The 17297-nt window shown below is 34.6% G+C and overlaps 2 protein-coding genes across 2 annotated transcripts; one reads left to right on the top strand and one right to left on the bottom strand.

Moving 5' to 3' along the window:
• Positions 1-1452: 1452 nt before the first annotated feature.
• Positions 1453-9463, top strand: LOC112033075 (T-complex protein 1 subunit eta). Its single transcript, XM_024065849.2, has 14 exons — positions 1453-1626; positions 1747-2007; positions 2574-2699; positions 2801-3004; positions 4051-4220; positions 4304-4439; positions 5000-5116; positions 5263-5382; positions 5481-5579; positions 5664-5753; positions 7278-7365; positions 7630-7718; positions 7817-7891; positions 9141-9463. Exons 1-14 carry the CDS (start codon positions 1612-1614, stop codon positions 9240-9242), a joined length of 1692 nt encoding a protein of 563 aa, XP_023921617.1. The 5' UTR covers positions 1453-1611; the 3' UTR covers positions 9243-9463.
• Positions 9464-10381: 918 nt separating this feature from the next.
• LOC112033083 (NADH--cytochrome b5 reductase 1) lies at positions 10382-16781 on the bottom strand. The gene is made up of 9 exons (XM_024065863.2): positions 16590-16781; positions 15648-15789; positions 15408-15498; positions 15216-15293; positions 14244-14324; positions 14057-14146; positions 12995-13060; positions 10846-10932; positions 10382-10739 (listed from the first exon to the last, which is right to left on the bottom strand). Exons 1-9 carry the CDS (start codon positions 16696-16698, stop codon positions 10647-10649), a joined length of 837 nt encoding a protein of 278 aa, XP_023921631.2. The 5' UTR covers positions 16699-16781; the 3' UTR covers positions 10382-10646.
• Positions 16782-17297: the final 516 nt, after the last annotated feature.

The following is a 17297-nucleotide window of genomic DNA, read 5'->3' as shown; positions in this document are numbered from 1 at the left end:
TGTGACATGCAAAGTTCATGCATGTTACTTTTTCATGGATTGCTGGAGAATTGTTAGAACGTACCTTTTACCATCCAAACCACAAAACCCAAGATTATCCCAGGAAAGTTCATGGGTTTGAATCATGAATCAAAGTTTGTATTGACAAAACTTTTTTTTTTTCGGTCTTTTGTGAAGATGTGAATTGAACTCACATGGTGTTTTAGTGGAGGAGAAGTGAACTGAACTCCTATTTAAGCTTCACACATGGAAAACATTCTCCTATCTAGTTCCTTAATACTCCTTCACGTAGAGTTCATGTGGTTAATCACCCATAGAAAAGATTTACGTCGGATCCATGTTATTCCAAGGGATGGGTTAGATGAATTGGGTTGTTTTGGGGGCCCAAATGTGGTATTCCATCTATCTAAGTTGAATAAAATAGCCCAAATGAGCTATTTTATTCATTACACTCATTTTATCTGTACTTGTGAACTTTATTAAGAGAATTTATAAGCTTCTTATCATGGTTTAAAATACCCTCACACATTATTCACAATTAAAATTTTAAAAATAATATGATCAATTAGGAAAATAATATATTTTAAATATTTCAAAATTTAGGTCACATCTTAAAACCTCCTATATTCGCCATATTTTTTTCTGGAACAACCATTTGTAATCATCTGTATTTTCCCAATTGAAAAAAAAAAAAAATTTAGAATTTACTGTTTAGCCTATATTGATATTTGAGATACGGGATCACAATAAAATAAAATAAAAATCATTTTTTTGGAAAAATAATATTATTTTATCTATAATTATTAAAAATAGTGCCGTAAGAATTATGTTAATGAATAGCATATTTTTGAAAATTGTATTTAAAAAACATGATTTTAAGTATTGAAATTTCAAAATTTACACTAAAAATTAAAGAGAACAATACGAAATTCTAGAAGATACGCAAATAGAAATAAAGAGAATAAAGAGAGAAGAACAAATATAGTTCAACCTAATGGCATATGTCCACACCCCTAAAAACTAAATAGCTACATATTTATAATGGAATTACATACGCTAATCAAATATAATTTATATTTAAATTACATATTAATATTTAATTGTATAAAATTTCCATAATCTTCTCTTGAAATCAATCTCTTGATTTAACCATTCATACAAATGGAAAGTAAAATATTCTTCCTCAACACAAAATTGTGTTTCCAATAATTTCAACTCAACTTTTTAATAAATAATAGTAAAAAAATATATATTATTATTAGTTTTTAAACAAAGTTTCATTTTGTGAAATAATTATTCATATATAAAAAATGTTAACAAATGTACTATAAAGTGGACTAATTTGAGAATTATTTTGATAATAGGAATAGTGTGTAGCACAGCCTAGACGCGCCATCCTTCCCCAAAATCCCTGAATCGAATAAAACTAGAAAGCGCCAGAAACTAAAACGAAAAACCCCAAATTATAAAATAGAAAAAAAGAAAAGAAAAGAGGCAGAGAGCCCTGGAACTTAAGTGAAAGTAACAAAACCCTAGCCTTCATTTCCCTCCCATACTCTCTCTTTCTCTCTCTCACACTCTCAAAAACCAAAACCTCCACAATCCACAACAATGTCAGCCATGATGGTACTATCTCTCTCTCTCTGATTTTCATTACTCTCATTATCACTAGTACTTGTTGTTGTTTTAGTCTCTTACTAACATTGTCTCCTTTGTGTTTGTGAAAAAAAAAAATCAATCAAACAGCAACCGCAGATCATACTTCTGAAAGAGGGAACAGACACCTCGCAAGGAAAGGCGCAGCTAGTCAGCAACATAAATGCCTGCACCGCCGTCGCCGATGTGGTGCGGACCACCCTGGGTCCCAGGGGCATGGATAAACTCATCCACGACGACAAGGGCAGAGTCACCATTTCCAACGACGGCGCCACCATCATGAAGCTCCTCGACATCGTCCACCCCGCCGCCAAGATCCTCGTCGATATCGCCAAGTCCCAAGACTCCGAGGTCCAACCCTATTTCTTATTGTGATTTCAAAACCAAACTCTGTTTATTTATTTCTTTGAGCATTTTGTTGGCAAAATATGGGTTCTTTGAGTGTTAGGTCATGTTAAAGGGATCACTAGTAAAAATATGGCATGTTAATTAAGGAAGTGACAGAGATAATGACTTTGGATAGAATAGAATGACCGAAAGTGAATACATGTGGCTGACTCTGACTAATTTGTTGAGGATCCATAGTTGGACTCCAAAAGATTTGGGACTAAAGGGTCTCTTTCTGTTTGGCCTAAAACTCTTCTAGGAATAGCTTTATGTTTCTTGATTATCATTTGACATGATAATTTAAGAGAACTACCCTACTCCACAGATCATGTACTGTTAGAGAAGTGTGGATCCACAATGTTCATGTTGTGGATCTTGAATTAGTTTTTGTTTTTTATTTTTTTTTGTTTTGGTTGAGAGTAATGTGATATGCTAGATATTTAATCTAACCCGGTTCATCTGTGCAGCTATGGGTTACATTTTATACTGGGTTTTTGGAGGATTTAACAATTGTTATGTTTGTGGTGCAGGTTGGTGATGGAACCACTACAGTGGTTCTTCTTGCAGGGGAGTTTCTGAAGGAGGCCAAGCCTTTTATAGAGGACGGGGTCCACCCGCAAAATTTGATACGCAGTTATCGGATTGCATCCAATTTGGTAGATGATCTGACTCAACCTCCCCCCCCCCCTTTTTTTATTATGAAGTGTTCACCTTCCTGCATCTTCCTGCATCTTACATGTTATGAACAATGTTGCAGGCACTTCAAAAGGTCAAAGAACTAGCAGTTAGCATAGAGGGAAAAAGTCTAGAAGAAAAGAAAAGCCTGCTGGCTAAATGTGCTGCTACTACACTCTCTTCAAAACTCATTGGGGGAGAAAAAGAATTCTTTGCCTCAATGGTTGTTGATGCTGTAATTGCAATTGGGCATGAAGATAGGTTGAATATGATTGGAATAAAGAAGGTAAGTTCAACTGTTAGTCATATAAGCTTGTATTTATAACTACTGTTGTTTTGCTGTTTCAGCTTTTAATAATTGGTAATTATAAAAAAAAAAAAAAAAAAAAAAAAGCTTTTAATATTTGGAAGTCTTAATCCACTTGCTTGGCTGGGAATTATGACCTAATGACTTGTTTTTTATTACTTGCACTGTAAAATGCATATTATTAAGATCCATGCTGACACTGACCTACTTGCAACATGGTCGTGTTTTGCCCCTTTCCAAGCCATATGATCCTTTTCCTGTCTATACAGAGAGTTTGAATACAACAAAGTGCAAAAAGGATGGCCACAGATTCCAGCTCTCATTCCCGAGGACTGAGTAAACTAAGGATCCCAACTTCGTATTCTTAGACCTTTTTTCCCCCTAAAAAACCAGATTAGATTACAAAAGATTTAAGAATTGTGGTCCAGCTTCAATGTAGGGCTTTTGTGGCACCTTTATTAGGCTACTTTTGTTATACTTGAGTCTTAGTATTAAGTCTCTTTAAGTTAGAATGTTGTTGGATTAATTTTAATGAAGTTTTACTAAAATAAGGGTAGTTTTAGAGGCCCATGAGATTTAGTTTATGTTTTGATTCCTTTTTCTATTTGGTTATTAGGAATCCTAGTCTTTCTAAGAAAAGGTTATTTATCTCCTAGTCCTTCATTCCTTTTAAGACCAGTATTGGCAATTTGGAGTGGTATACCCTTTGTCTGATGTGTTCAATTTGGAAGGAGCATGACTGTAGAGCATTTTAAGGTGTTGAGAGGCCTTTGAAGGAGTTGAGGTTGTTCTTTTTAAGGGCTTGTATTAGTGGATGGCTGTGCTACCCACCAATTCCTTGTTTACTTTGCTTGCTTTCATTGGCAGTTGTTTTTTCTTGATGTTTTTACTCTCTTAGTATATTTCTTGTGTACTGGGGCTCTTTTTGATTAAAAAAATTGCTATTCATAAAGCAAAAAGGTTTGTACCTAGCTTGAAATTTTTTGCAAAATCAATGAATTGGGAAATATGGGCTGCTTGTACAGGTTCCTGGTGGAAACATGCGCGATTCCTTTCTGGTAAATGGTGTTGCCTTTAAAAAGACATTTTCATATGCGGGTTTTGAACAGCAGCCAAAGAAATTTTTAAATCCCAAGATACTTCTCTTAAACATTGAGTTGGAACTGAAATCTGAGAAAGAAAATGCTGAGATAAGGTAATTGTTTCAGATTTATTTTGTTTGTCATATTCCTTTCAAGAAATTGCTTATACACAACTTTTTTTCCCCAATGTCTGTAGACTTTCAGATCCTTCACAATATCAGTCAATAGTCGATGCTGAATGGAATATCATATATGACAAGTTGGACAAATGTGTACAGAGTGGGGCTAAAGTTGTTCTTTCAAGGCTGGCTATTGGTGATCTAGCCACACAGGTATCTATTGTCCTGTTGCTAAATTCATTTGTTCATTTTTCAGATTCTGCCTGCTATAACTATAAGTTGTGTAGATTACTTTTTGTGTATAACACATGTCATGAGCAGTTGCATATTTTTTTTAATAGTACACTCTCATGCGCGGCGGCCCCCCCCCCCCCCCCCCCCCCCCAACAATTAGATTGAACTTAAGAGTTATGACTGTACTATCCAGACTTTGTTTAATGGTGGAAAAGATGCTGTTTGTTCCGAAAGACCATTGGACATCAATGTATTTAATTTCAATGCTTACATTTTAATGTAAAAATTGTCATTAACTTTTTGCTAGAGTAGCCATATAAATGTTTTGCTTATTAACGTGTTTAAAAGGTTTTATGTGGTGAATTAATATAAAAAAAAATGGTTATGTAACTTTAGGATTTGCTGGAACAAATTGTATGTAGCCATGCTATTTTCATTTTACCATTTTAATGGAGCCATAGTTTTATGTGAATAAAATAAAAACTGTGACTATTATAAGAATCTTATTCATACCTACCAAACTGGTTGTTTTTTTACAGTATTTTGCAGATCGAGATATTTTCTGTGCTGGCCGTGTAACAGAAGAAGATTTGCATCGTGTTGCTGCTGCAACTGGAGGGACTGTACAAACATCTGTCAACAATGTTATTGATGAGGTCTCTATGTTGCCTTTCTTGCTTTATATATCCCATTTCAGACCAGAGACATTCTTATGCTAAATGTTGTTCTATTTGTTACTGGAGAGTACTTCCTTCTTTTGTTCAATATCAACTGAAATTATTTAGATTTTTTTGTCATCTAGGTTCTTGGGACTTGTGAGCTTTTTGAGGAAAGGCAAGTTGGAAATGAGAGGTTCAATATATTTAGTGGATGCCCGTCTGGCCTAACAGCTACCATAGTTTTGCGTGGTGGAGCTGATCAGGTCTGTCAATTGTTAAAAAACTGCATGACTGATATTCTTATGCTTGTGTGCATGTGCACGTATTTTCCATCTTGACCTTGAATTTGTCCTGCATTCAGTTCATTGAGGAAGCTGAGCGGAGTTTACATGATGCAATCATGATTGTTAGAAGGGCTATGAAGAACTCCACTGTAGTTGCTGGTGGTGGTGCTATAGATGTATGATTTTGCAACACTTTATTCAATATTGGTGGTTATTTTAAGGATATTTTGGTGATTCAAAATGTTGTTTTCTGTTGGCAGATGGAGATAAGTCGATATCTTAGGCAGCATGCTCGCACAATAGCTGGGAAATCTCAGCTTTTTATCAACTCTTATGCTAAAGCTCTTGAGGTATGTCTTCTTGGGCATCTTTGTTTTATTTCAAATGAAAAAAAAAAATTGTATGGTTGGTTGGACATGGGGGATGGAAAAGTTAAGAGGATAGAAAATATTTGTATTTTTCATCATGTGTGTTTGGTAGAGAAGATGGAAAAATAGAAGGATAAAGAGGAGATTACTGTTATGCCCCTATTATTAAAATTAGAATGAACAGGGATAATTTTGTGCTTTTCATCTCGTTACCATTTTCTCTCCTCTTTTCTCACCAATTTGGTGGGCTTGTGTGGAAAACTCAATCTACTCTATTTTATTTCTTCTCCCTTTTCACTCCAATCAAACAGTGGAAAATCACATTTTCCTCTCCCTATTCTTTCCCCCCATTTTCCATCCTCTCGCTTTTAACCCCAACAGAATGTAGTGTTAGTGCTTCAATTGTAGTGGAACACATTATCTCTCTTACCTGTTAAGATTCCCCCCTGCTGCTGTTGACCCAAAAACCAAATTGTTTGGAGCATAATGCACCAATACTTTTACAGGGAAACTTACTCTAATGGAGCCTCTTAAAGCATCATAGTATGATGGAACATTGAACATGCCCTCACTAGTCAACCAACACCTCAAGTGATTCAAACCCTCCCATCTAGGATATTTGAATATAGAACCTTAAACATAGATTCTATTGATTTCAATTCCCATTATCAAGCATGTATAAATTTGATATCCCGTGATTGCATTTCCCTAGCCCAAGTTGGAATGAGCATAATAAACATTCCTATCATGAAAATACTTACAAATAAGAAGAGCACAACCTAATTGATCTCTCCAGATGTTATAAAAAAAATGTTAAACAGAGCTAAAAGAACAAACATGAGTTGAAGTGGCAAAGAAGGTTTTTTTATAGGGCAGAGTAGTCAAAGAAGATAAGTGTAGTTGAACCCATTTAGGTGGTAAAGAATTCATAGAGCTGACCTCAACCATTTGTCATGCTTAATTGAGTATTAGGGAGGAAGGGAGGGAGTCCCCAGTGTGAATAGTTTGAGGCTTCAGTCATGGGTTCAAGATCCTACTGATAGCATGTGTGTGTGCGCGCGCGCATGTTTGCAACTACAAATTTGCATTTATTGAGACGTATATTTCCTAGCCTGGTGTGGTGCCTGGTTTGCCAATCTTTGAATCCAACCTTGGCACAGAGCTTTCTTTGGGTGTGATTTTGCTGGAGATTACTTTCTGTCCTGGAAATTTTTATTCTAATCTCATGTTAGAAACTAAACCTATGTCAGGATCTTAACTGTCTGATTCCTGGAACACAGCATAATAAATTAGTGTAGATGTCGCTGAATTTTGAACCTCAATCATTTCTAATAATTATGAGATAGATTCGGTTGAGGAAGGTCACTGGTTTAATCTGTGCAGGTGTTTTGAGTTTGTGTACCTAACCCAAAAAAAGAGAGGAAGTATTATCTGCTTGTGTTGTTTATAAAGACTTTTTATTTTTGATGGGACCATGTGATGAGGTATGTTCCCCTGATATTGCAGGTTATTCCACGGCAATTGTGTGATAATGCTGGATTTGATGCAACTGATGTTCTAAACAAATTAAGACAGAAACATGCCCTACAATCTGGTTGGTCTCTTTCTGTTATAGATTTTATTTTCCTCACTTTGGTTAAATAAGGGTTGGTGACTGCCACTTTCTTTGTTCTGCATTTATAACCACCAGAATTAATTGAATTAAGTAATATAATTATATAGTCGCCAAATTCTATTCCAATAAAGGTGTTCCCTTTCCTCGTTTGGAGGAATTTCATATAGGAACAGATTCTATTGTGATTTTACATCAAACAGTAGTTTTTGAGTTATTTTGTTTACACATTATTACAATTAATAGGTGAAGGTGCAAATTACGGGGTGGATATCAACACTGGTGGAATTGCCGATTCATTTGCTAACTTTGTCTGGGAGCCAGCGGTTGTGAAGGTATTTTTCAGTTTCCAGTCTGCTTATTTGTTTTAATGCAAAATATTTTGCTGATGTTTTTACTTGTTGGCTCTTTGGTGACTTCTTAATTGCTGCAGATCAATGCTATAAATGCGGCTACTGAGGCTGCCTGCCTTATTTTAAGTGTGGATGAGACAGTTAAAAACCCAAAGGTATTCTACATTCTGTTTCATGTTTTGCAAGAGGAAACTGATACTTTATTTGGGTACCTCTCTGTTGAGACTTGTTCTTGCAATTGTATAATGTCAGTTTGTAAAATCTTTAGAAATTCAGCACGAAGTTAGGATTTGTGATGAGAAAAAATAAGGCTTCTTGAATAGGCTTTGATGTTTTGAGTGTTTAGGTAGGAATAAGACACCCCCCCACACACACACAACAAACAAAAAAGAAAAAGAAAAAAGAAAGTGGATTTGAGTGAATTTGATGGCTGTTTGGTGTTAAAACAATGAATAGAAGGAGAAACAAGGAACGATAGACCCTACTCAATCACGGTTAGGAAGAAGGAAATCACACCCAAAGCTTAAGATAAGATTTGAATCTCTTTATTAATGTTAATAATTACAATAAAGCCTTTAATAGGTGCCAAAATCTTTGACAAATTGGCATTAAGACTGGTAAGCTTGTATTTAAATTTTGATTGTGGATTACTCAGGGAGAGCTCTAAAGTTTCTAGCCTTAAAATGAAATGAAATTTTATAAACAAATCAATGCATGTCTTTTCAATTTGTTATTGGTTATATAACTTGGTTTAGTACCGCTTTACCACATCTATAGAATCAAGTATGTTTATGCAGCTATATAGTTTGAAAAGGCTAAATATAAGTGGAAAAATGGTTTTTTTGTTTGGGCTAAATCATATCACAGTGAGATGTACACTAGGCTTTGTAGTTTCCACAAATTAAGCAATTCAAAAAATTATTCGAAAACTTGAGGCAGCACGTGTATTGGATAGTGTTCATTGTCCTAGGCTCATCCTTATTAGATATGAGGGTAATAGCACCCTTTAGAGTAATTTGTGCTTTGAAGATTTGGTGGTAATATATTGCTATTGCTGGGAGAACAGGTTTATAGCTCTTGCCGTATAAGGTTCGTTGTGCAACATGGCATATATGTAACTGTAAATGTATAGATATCTTTAGTACAATTGCAATATAGATGTGTCCTAAATCTTTCCATTTACCGGATAGTTTTATGGATTGAGCTCTATGCATATTGATGTTTATCAGAAGAAATATGTCTAGGCATGTTTTATCAATTCAAAATTATGGCCATTTTAGCATGCTCTAAGTTTTGTCTGTGCTCAAGCTTGCTTCTAATATTAGATATATTGATTTATTTGTCCTTTTTGTTCTGAAGATATGCATAAGCCATGTTAAGCATAATGTATTTTGATAAATGCAGTCTGAAAGTGCACAAGGAGAAGCAGCTGCTAGTGCCATGGGTGGTAGAGGGCGTGGAGGAGCAGGTTTTCGTGGTCGCGGACGTGGCATGCGAAGGCGATAAGCACTTAGAATTATAATTTTTGGAAGCCTTGTATGCATTCCAACTGTTAATTTTGCTATTTTGACGTGTGAAATTTGAGTGACTTGTCTTTTCTACTGTCATACACTTTGCCACAGGAAAGGCTTTGTTATGAAAGGTGATGATGACCTACTGGTAGTTAGGAGCAGCACATTGTACTTAAAATCAGAATTCTATATGCAAGGGCAACGTTTAATTTGTTATTTTAGAATTATAATTGGTGGTAGCAATTTTGATTGGAGCTTTTTTATTGTTTGTATGTACAATTCCCATTTTGTATTTATTTTAAGTATTCTTTTTGGAGGATTAAATTTGTGTTTTCTGGCTTGTACTGAACATGACGAATTTGTTCCTAGTTGTGATATTTTGATTGTTAAGGACATATGATATGAAATGTGAAAGGTCTGTCCAGATGCTTAATTGCATGGTTTAGTAGCAGTGTTTTGCGGGTAAAAAAGCTATTTGCAGTGGTGATTATCCAAAATTATAAGTGCATTGGATACATACTATCTTAATTCTCAAATTTGTGACTTTAGAATCATAAAACCAGGAGACCTAAATCCTATAAAAATTGGTGCAAGAAAAATAAGGATGCGCACGAGCATGGGGTGCATGTGCACACGCTGGTGAGTGATCCTGTTTTTCGTGTATGACGCGCAATAGTAGTGTGTTGGTAGTCGATTTTCTGTAGAGCGAATTACACCACTCAAAATGAAATTGTGTTCCACGTATGCTGTTGAGTCATCCCAAATATTTTGTATTGCGTACAATTGCAGCGCGTGTTGGTAGTCGATTTCTGGTTGAGCAAGATTCACTATCCGGAATGCAGTGTGTTATTTCATTGCACCCCGTGTCCTGTGGATACAGGGATTAAATTGGTGGTAAGTTTAAACCCTAAAAAACCCTTGATCGGACCCAACCCGATCCACTTGCTATTTAGGCCGAACCAAATCAAAACTCAAACCAAAACCTAAATACAACTAAGCCAAAGGCCCATTCAGTATACGTTCCTAACACAAATTCATGCTCAATTAGAAGCTAACCAAAATTCAAGTCTACCACCAACTTGGTAAAGTGTAATTTAGATTTTAGCCAACAGATTTTCTTTAGTTTAAAGCAAATAGAAAAGATCTTGATCCCATTAGTTGCAGCAAGTACAAGAACTGAACAAAGGAATTTCAAGTTGTAGCACATAGGTTTACAAAGAAAAATTAAAGCCTGACATGTTCTATAAATGTGCAAGTTTTGAGCTCCTCCCGTTTGAAATGACACAACGTGGGCCTCTTCAAGCTACTTTCAGTAAAACTGTTAGGCCTGGAATTGCATAAAGGCCTCATTGTTATGCTACGAAATGGGAAAAAGTAAAAGATAGAGCTCCGCAGATGCTTAAAACTGGAACTGCATTTGGGGAGCATATCCAAGATTATCAAGGTGAGCAGCCATGGCTTTGTTCATGAGTGGTGGCCCACACCTCAATATCTGCAATTAGACGATAATTAGTCCTAGTCAATGGCATTAACTAATTACTGTGTGATGAGAGAGAGAGAGAGAGAGAGAGGTTTAAGAAGACTGGTTTTAATTTCACCTGAATATCAGGTGCTGGCGAGGGGCAGACTGTTTGAATCATTTCCTTAGTTACATACCCAATACCACCTTCCCATCCTTCAGGTGGCTGTAGATTGTATTCAATCAGTATGACAACCACAGAATAAAAACAAGAATCTTCAAGCAAATTAACTTGTTAGTTGTTATAGGGATTTTCTATTGGGGAAGGGGTAAATAATGGAGGGGAATGGGGAGGCAGAAACCGAAATGTACCGTGCACATGGACTAAGCTAGTATCCAACCACTTTCAAAATTTTCAAATAAATCTTTAATTATCTGTGCATATCAATAATATTTTTTATTATTTGTTTTCTAGTAATAAGACTATGAAAGTTTATATATTTTTAACAGGATAACTTTTTCAAAAGGGAAACAGACGCTATTTGTCTCTGGACAAGAATGATGGGAGATTTGTCAACCAAAAAGCCATGGAAAGCAATTTCAAACGGGTGCAATCTGACCTTAGTATATCTCAAGAGATGGCTAACGCCAACTCATAGTAACATTAATTCTATTCCAATTTCTGAGCATAGTTTGAACATATAAAACCATTTTTCTGGTTTATACATAATATACCTCAAATTGGACAAGAAGAATCCATCAGTAATGCCCATACATATATGTGACTGGATTCTGTCCATCAAATCTCAATCTACTCATGAATTGAGGTCATAGATACCCTGTCTAGAGTAACTTTATCTCTATTAGCTTTTACTACTAGATGCTTACATGACCAAAAGTTCCATTTCAGTGAGCATGATCCTGATCCTAGAGCAACTAGTGCACAATGAAATAAACTAGAAAAAACTATATCAAGTGCTTATGGGAAAAAACAAGGATGAAAGCATGGCAACCTTGTCACACCCATCAAATAACAGGCCAATCTTTGCACCAGTTCATGGATTTGCATCCATGCAATCTTTTCAAGCCAACTTTGCTTTGCATCCATGCAATCTTTTCTTGGCAACTTTCAAGCCAAGAACCATTGAGAGGCATGTAATTTTATATCAAGTTGCAAGTAGGAAAAAAGGTTAAAAAAACATGTCCGCTCCCAGGATAAGTCAGGTTTATAAAAGCAAGGCACTTTACAAATTACAAGTAAATATGACACACCTACAAATTACAAGCCTAATTAATAAGCAACAAAGCATACAAAGGTTCTACAATAATGGAATCTCTGTCCCTTGACAGGAGTAGACAATCAATCCCAAGCCCTTGAGGCCTCGACCCTAGTCCCGGGAGTTTCAAAAGTAAAAGTCAAATCCTTAAAATTGTAAAATGATCCAATTTGATCTGCACGCTAATTTGGATGCTAATCTATCATATAGTTGGGCAAATCAATGATTAAAAAGATGTAAATGGCTTAAAAATTACATGCCAGAAATCCAAGTAGATGAAAAGTGCCATGTGGCCACCATGAACTAAGGCCCCGTGGAAAGAAAATGGAATAAGATTTTTCGCTTTCTGAACTTGAATTTGCTGAATAATTTCTCTATTTCATGTTTGGTTGATGAGAAAATGTTGGGAAAATACAAGGATATTTAAAGAAAAAAACATGGAGTAATAATTTTACAAACTTTTGATACTCTAGGAACCAAAATTTGAAAATAAGGAAAACTTTAAGGACCAAATTGGATAATTTTTTACAAAATTTAAGAGCTTGATTGCTGACTAGATTGGATAGTGAGAAAACTTTAAGAGAAAAAGCGATATTTGCCAAATGAAATGCAAGATGAAAGTTTTCATTATTCAACTCAATTACTAAGAAAGGGAGATCTGCAATACACAGAAACATTTGTGTAATGAATAATACCACTATCCAAAAAATGAAAGAAAAAAGTAATGAATAATACCTGATTCAGAACATAATAGACACTGAAGCGGTCGGAAAGCTAATGGCAAGGTTATGATAATTTTTTACAAAATTTAAGAGCTTGATTGCTGACTAGATTGGATAGTGAGAAAACTTTAAGGAGAAAAAGTGATATTTGCCAAATGAAATGCAAGATGAAAGTTTTCATTATTCAACTCAATTACTAAGAAAGGGAGATCTGCAATACACAGAGAAACATTTGTGTAATGAATAATACCACTATCCAAAAAATGAAAGAAAAAGTAATGAATAATACCTGATTCAGAACATAATAGACACTGAAGCGGTTGGGAAAGCTAATGGCAAGGTTATCCAGTTCGTCCTGTACAGATAAAATTGTGATAAAGTTAACTTAATTGATAAGAACTTCTCACATCTACTACTTTCCAAGCCACTTTTGACTAGAAATTCATTAATTGCATCCAATTTTTCTCACATGTTGAAGTGTCTGCTTGGGAGTCCATAATTTATCAGTCACTATCATCATATGATATATCTGATCTCATTTATTTTCTTGGTCAAGCCCCATAATTTCTAATTATTCTTTTCTATGAAAATTCAAACAAATGCTTCCACATGCTTTAGCTTCTTCTAGCCTTTCTCCATTCTCCCAAAATTATGTTTCCAAAAATGATTTTTCTTAAAGATGCCAAGAGCCTTATAGCTCAACTGGCATCTCTTGGCGTTTTCAATGGAGATGTCTTGGGTTCAAATCTCCCCATCCCCAATTATTGAATTATCAAAAGTAAAAAAGATTGTTCTTAAAGATTTAAATATATTTGTTGTTCTCATATATTAGTACAATAGACCTATGATTTTTCTCCATTTATGTAACAACTTATGATTTTGGAAGAATATGAATCCTTTCTCCTCTTCAATTTTCCAATCATCCTGAACTTTGAGTCTATGAACATACAAAGTAAGAAAAGTAACAAAAATCTTAGACCTCATCTCAGTAGGATTGCCCCATATCCCTAAGCCTAAGCCTTTTTCCCCCTTTTCTTTTGGGGAGGTTTGAACAAATGGAGTCAAATAACACTTGGTGGATTGGGACACAGTGCTCTTCACAAAATGTTGAGTCTTCAGGTTAAGAAGTTTTGGAGTTTTTTTAATCAGGCTAGAAAAATGGTCGTTTATGGATAAGGGGGAACAAAGCAATTTTTGGAGGTGTACATTGAGCACTAAATAAAGGGACGAGATGAGCGTTTTACACATTCGTATCCTATGTAATCCATAGGGATACAAGACCACCTTAGAGAGTTAATCACAAATAGAGAGAGAGAGAGAGAGAGAGAGAGAGAGAGAGAGAGAATTTTACCTTCAATAGAATGTCCTCATATGTGACATTGGCATAAATAAGATGTACGATGGTTTTGTCATCTGGGTTTTCTAAGATGGCTCTTGCAACCTAAAGAAAGCAGAAAGAGGAAGCAATAATAAGACTCAAAGTAAAAGCATTGGGATTGATGAAAACCCTCCAGCATCTACACTCAAAAATTCAAAACCTGGAACATGGGAGTAATGCCAGTGCCACCAGCAAGCATCCCAAAAGCTCTAACTTGGTTGGGCTGATACTTGAAGCGTCCCTGGAAGTGACATAATAAACACATAATTAACCATTTAAGATAATTTCAAATTTTGATATAAACTGGAGGATCAGAGGTTTGGGAACATTTTCCGGATTACAAAAATTTAAATTAATCACAAAAAGACCATTCACAGACTCAGAGAGAGAGAAAAATTAAAATTTCATAGATTGCTTGTAACTTTACTCATATTTGGACAGTAAATAGTAATGGATATATAAACCATAATTCTGTGTTCATTTTTTTTTTTATAAATTTTTTTATAACAAAAAGAAGTATTTTTATTTACTTAAGCATCTCATTTGTAACACTCTTAATCTATTGTGTGGCATAAATTTTTTTGGTTACAAATATTGTTAAATAATGGTCAAATGATTATATTCACCATTCCCTAACAATTTAAGTTTTGGAACAATTCAGTAATTTACCATATATCGTTTGGCATAAATTCCTAGAAAGGCTCATCATTGTATGTGAAAAAGGAAAAAACACTCTCCGATAACAGATGATCCCATCTGTATTGTGTGTGTGTGTGTGTTTTTCCTAGCTCAGTAATTCCTACTTGATGAACTATGAGACCAAAGATTAGAGAAGTTTATCTCAAGAAGCAAATATAATATGACTTCACTTTATATAATGGGTTCAGTACAGTCATTAGGTAGAACAGATCAACTTGTATAAGAAGACCCTACATAATTTTCCACAGTCATTATTACTCAAGTTGTTCACAGTGAATGTTATTTCTATTTAAATGATTCATAATTGAATCAAACAATTCAAAAAACTACACAATAGGTGAAGCTCACCAACCATCTCAGAAAGCAGAATGGATAGAAGGGGCACAAGAGATGGGAATTGGAAATAATGTATCTCAAAAGGGAGTAACTTTACCTTTGGTCCCTTCACTGCCAAGTAATCACCTTCACGCATCTCTCGAAAATGGTGGGACATCCTTCCTTGAGGATACATCTACTTAACATGAAACAGACAAATAATAATAATAATAATAATAATAATAAATAAATAAATAAATAATCATGAAAAAAGTAAGTTTGAAAACGGTATGTTGCAGAGCACATGAACCTTTATAACTAATTCAAAGTATCCAACATCAGAATCCAAAGTTGTTGGGGTATATGGTTTAACCACTTCATCACCAATACTATCTTTTCCTCTGTAGAAGAAAGTGATGAAAAGTGTAAAAAAAAAACCATGATAGCCATAAAGCAACTAACAAGTCTAGTACAATTAAAAATTAAAATATGTATAGGCTTTGTTCGATGATGTGGGTAAGTGAAAAAAACAAAACCATGAAATAAAAACCTGCAGCTCATATGCTGTCCGATTGGAAGTCCCAAGACCGACATTGGTGTAGGAAGAGCAAACTTGAACTTAGCCACATTATGGCTCAGCTGTGTGCGTTTAACAAGTTCGAATTCCTTGAAGTTCTGGGGGTCCAAGCAACCTATATTATGACACATCTATATTAAAACTCAGTTTAATAATAAAGGCCATAAAATACTCTAATTCTACTGAATTTTTTTACAACATTAGAAACTCTATTTAATCAATCCATTACTCGACTAAAATAGGAACTAAAATTTTTAAAATAAATGTCATTATTTCTTAGTAAATTTAATCTAAAAGCAATGAAAGCTGTATGCACAGACACTTCATTTGAGGTGCCGTACCTGTTTTGTATCAGTGTCCTATCTACTGAATCATATTATAATTTTTCAAAAATTGCTTGTTTCGCTATATCGTACCCATACCTGTATCCCTGTATCCGTGCATCCTAGGAGATGTGTACTATAGATACAAGAGAAAAAGTAAACAATATCAAATTTCCTTTTTCTATTTTCTATTTTCGCGAAAAGATTGTAACTATGAATTTGAATTCTAATCACTAAGCACAAAATTCTCCATGATTGGAATAATCTCTAAGAGTTTGAATGCTTATTACTGAGCATAAAATTCTCGATGATTGTGACAATCTCCTAAACTAGAGTGAGTTCAAAACAGCATCAAAATCTTGTAATGGTCCAAGATTCACGAAGAACAAAATGCCTGTATAGCAGAAACTTACTCGCCAAACCTAAATGAAATTTGACTCTTTTTTTTTTTTGCTTAAAAATCGTACAGAGCATCGGATCTAAGATTGAAATGTTAGCATTGATTAACAAGAGCTAAGGAAGAACGATCAGAAGCATTGTGAATTTTGGAGAAATCGAAAAAAAAAAAAAGTGAGAGGTTGAGAAAAGTGACCTTTAGGTTTTTTGGTGAGGTAGTAGTAGTAGGCGGTGGCACCAACAACGGCGACGAGAGCCACCGCAATGGTTATCATCTCCGCCCTGTGCGACTGTAAAAGTTCCATGGTTTTTAGTCCAAATCTTGTTTGAGAGTGAGAGTGAAGCCACTTCAGAATATGCTATGCTAGGCAAGAATCATCATCAGCTTGCTTTTTATATGAAAAGAATGCAGGGTTGCCAGGGAAAAGTTGCCCACACTGAATCAGAATCTCTCTTTTTCTTGCCACGTGTTACTCCTAATCTATTGCCGGGAATATTTTTTTATTTTAAATTTTGTTTAAACTTTAATCGGACTGAAAGTTTGGTAGGAAAAAGAATTTTAGCGGTGAAGCTTTTGCAATATACTACTACTTTAAATATTTGGAAAATTACCATTTATAATGTTTTAAAGGTATTTAAAAAGCTTTTTCTTAAAAACAAGGTTTTTAAAAAGGTAATTTTTTTAAAAAGCTATGTTTAAAAGTTTCAGATTTAGTCCAAATTTCAAATTTTTAGTTTTAATTCGTTTAAATATAAAGCCTTTTTTTTTTTTTTTCATTTTTGCAATCAGACACTTTTCTTTATTATAAAAAAAAAAGTTAAGTGCTTTTTTTCCTTAAAAATATATTTTTTAATTCTTAAAATGTATATGAATTTGTTTTGTTTTTGTTTTTATTTTGTTTTA

Source organism: Quercus suber, unplaced genomic scaffold (genome assembly GCF_002906115.3).
Source record: "Quercus suber isolate HL8 unplaced genomic scaffold, Cork oak 2.0 scaffold_490, whole genome shotgun sequence".
Taxonomy (NCBI): domain Eukaryota; kingdom Viridiplantae; phylum Streptophyta; class Magnoliopsida; order Fagales; family Fagaceae; genus Quercus; species Quercus suber.
Note: the sequence above shows the minus strand (reverse complement) of the source record. Positions and strands in the feature narration are given on the sequence as shown.

Excerpts from the sequence above, each read along its gene's own strand:
- LOC112033075 (XM_024065849.2), top strand. Across the intron at positions 5,580-5,663 it reads CTGGTGGTGGTGCTATAGAT|ATGGAGATAAGTCGATATCT; the intron begins GTATGATTTTGC and ends TTCTGTTGGCAG. Across the intron at positions 7,366-7,629 it reads GAAACATGCCCTACAATCTG|GTGAAGGTGCAAATTACGGG; the intron begins GTTGGTCTCTTT and ends TACAATTAATAG.
- LOC112033083 (XM_024065863.2), bottom strand. The coding sequence starts at position 16,698 with ATGGAACTTTTACAGTCGCACAGGGCGGAGATGATAACCATTGCGGTG. Across the intron at positions 14,147-14,243 it reads GCATTACTCCCATGTTCCAG|GTTGCAAGAGCCATCTTAGA; the intron begins GTTTTGAATTTT and ends TGCTTTCTTTAG. Across the intron at positions 10,740-10,845 it reads CGCCAGCACCTGATATTCAG|ATATTGAGGTGTGGGCCACC; the intron begins GTGAAATTAAAA and ends GTCTAATTGCAG.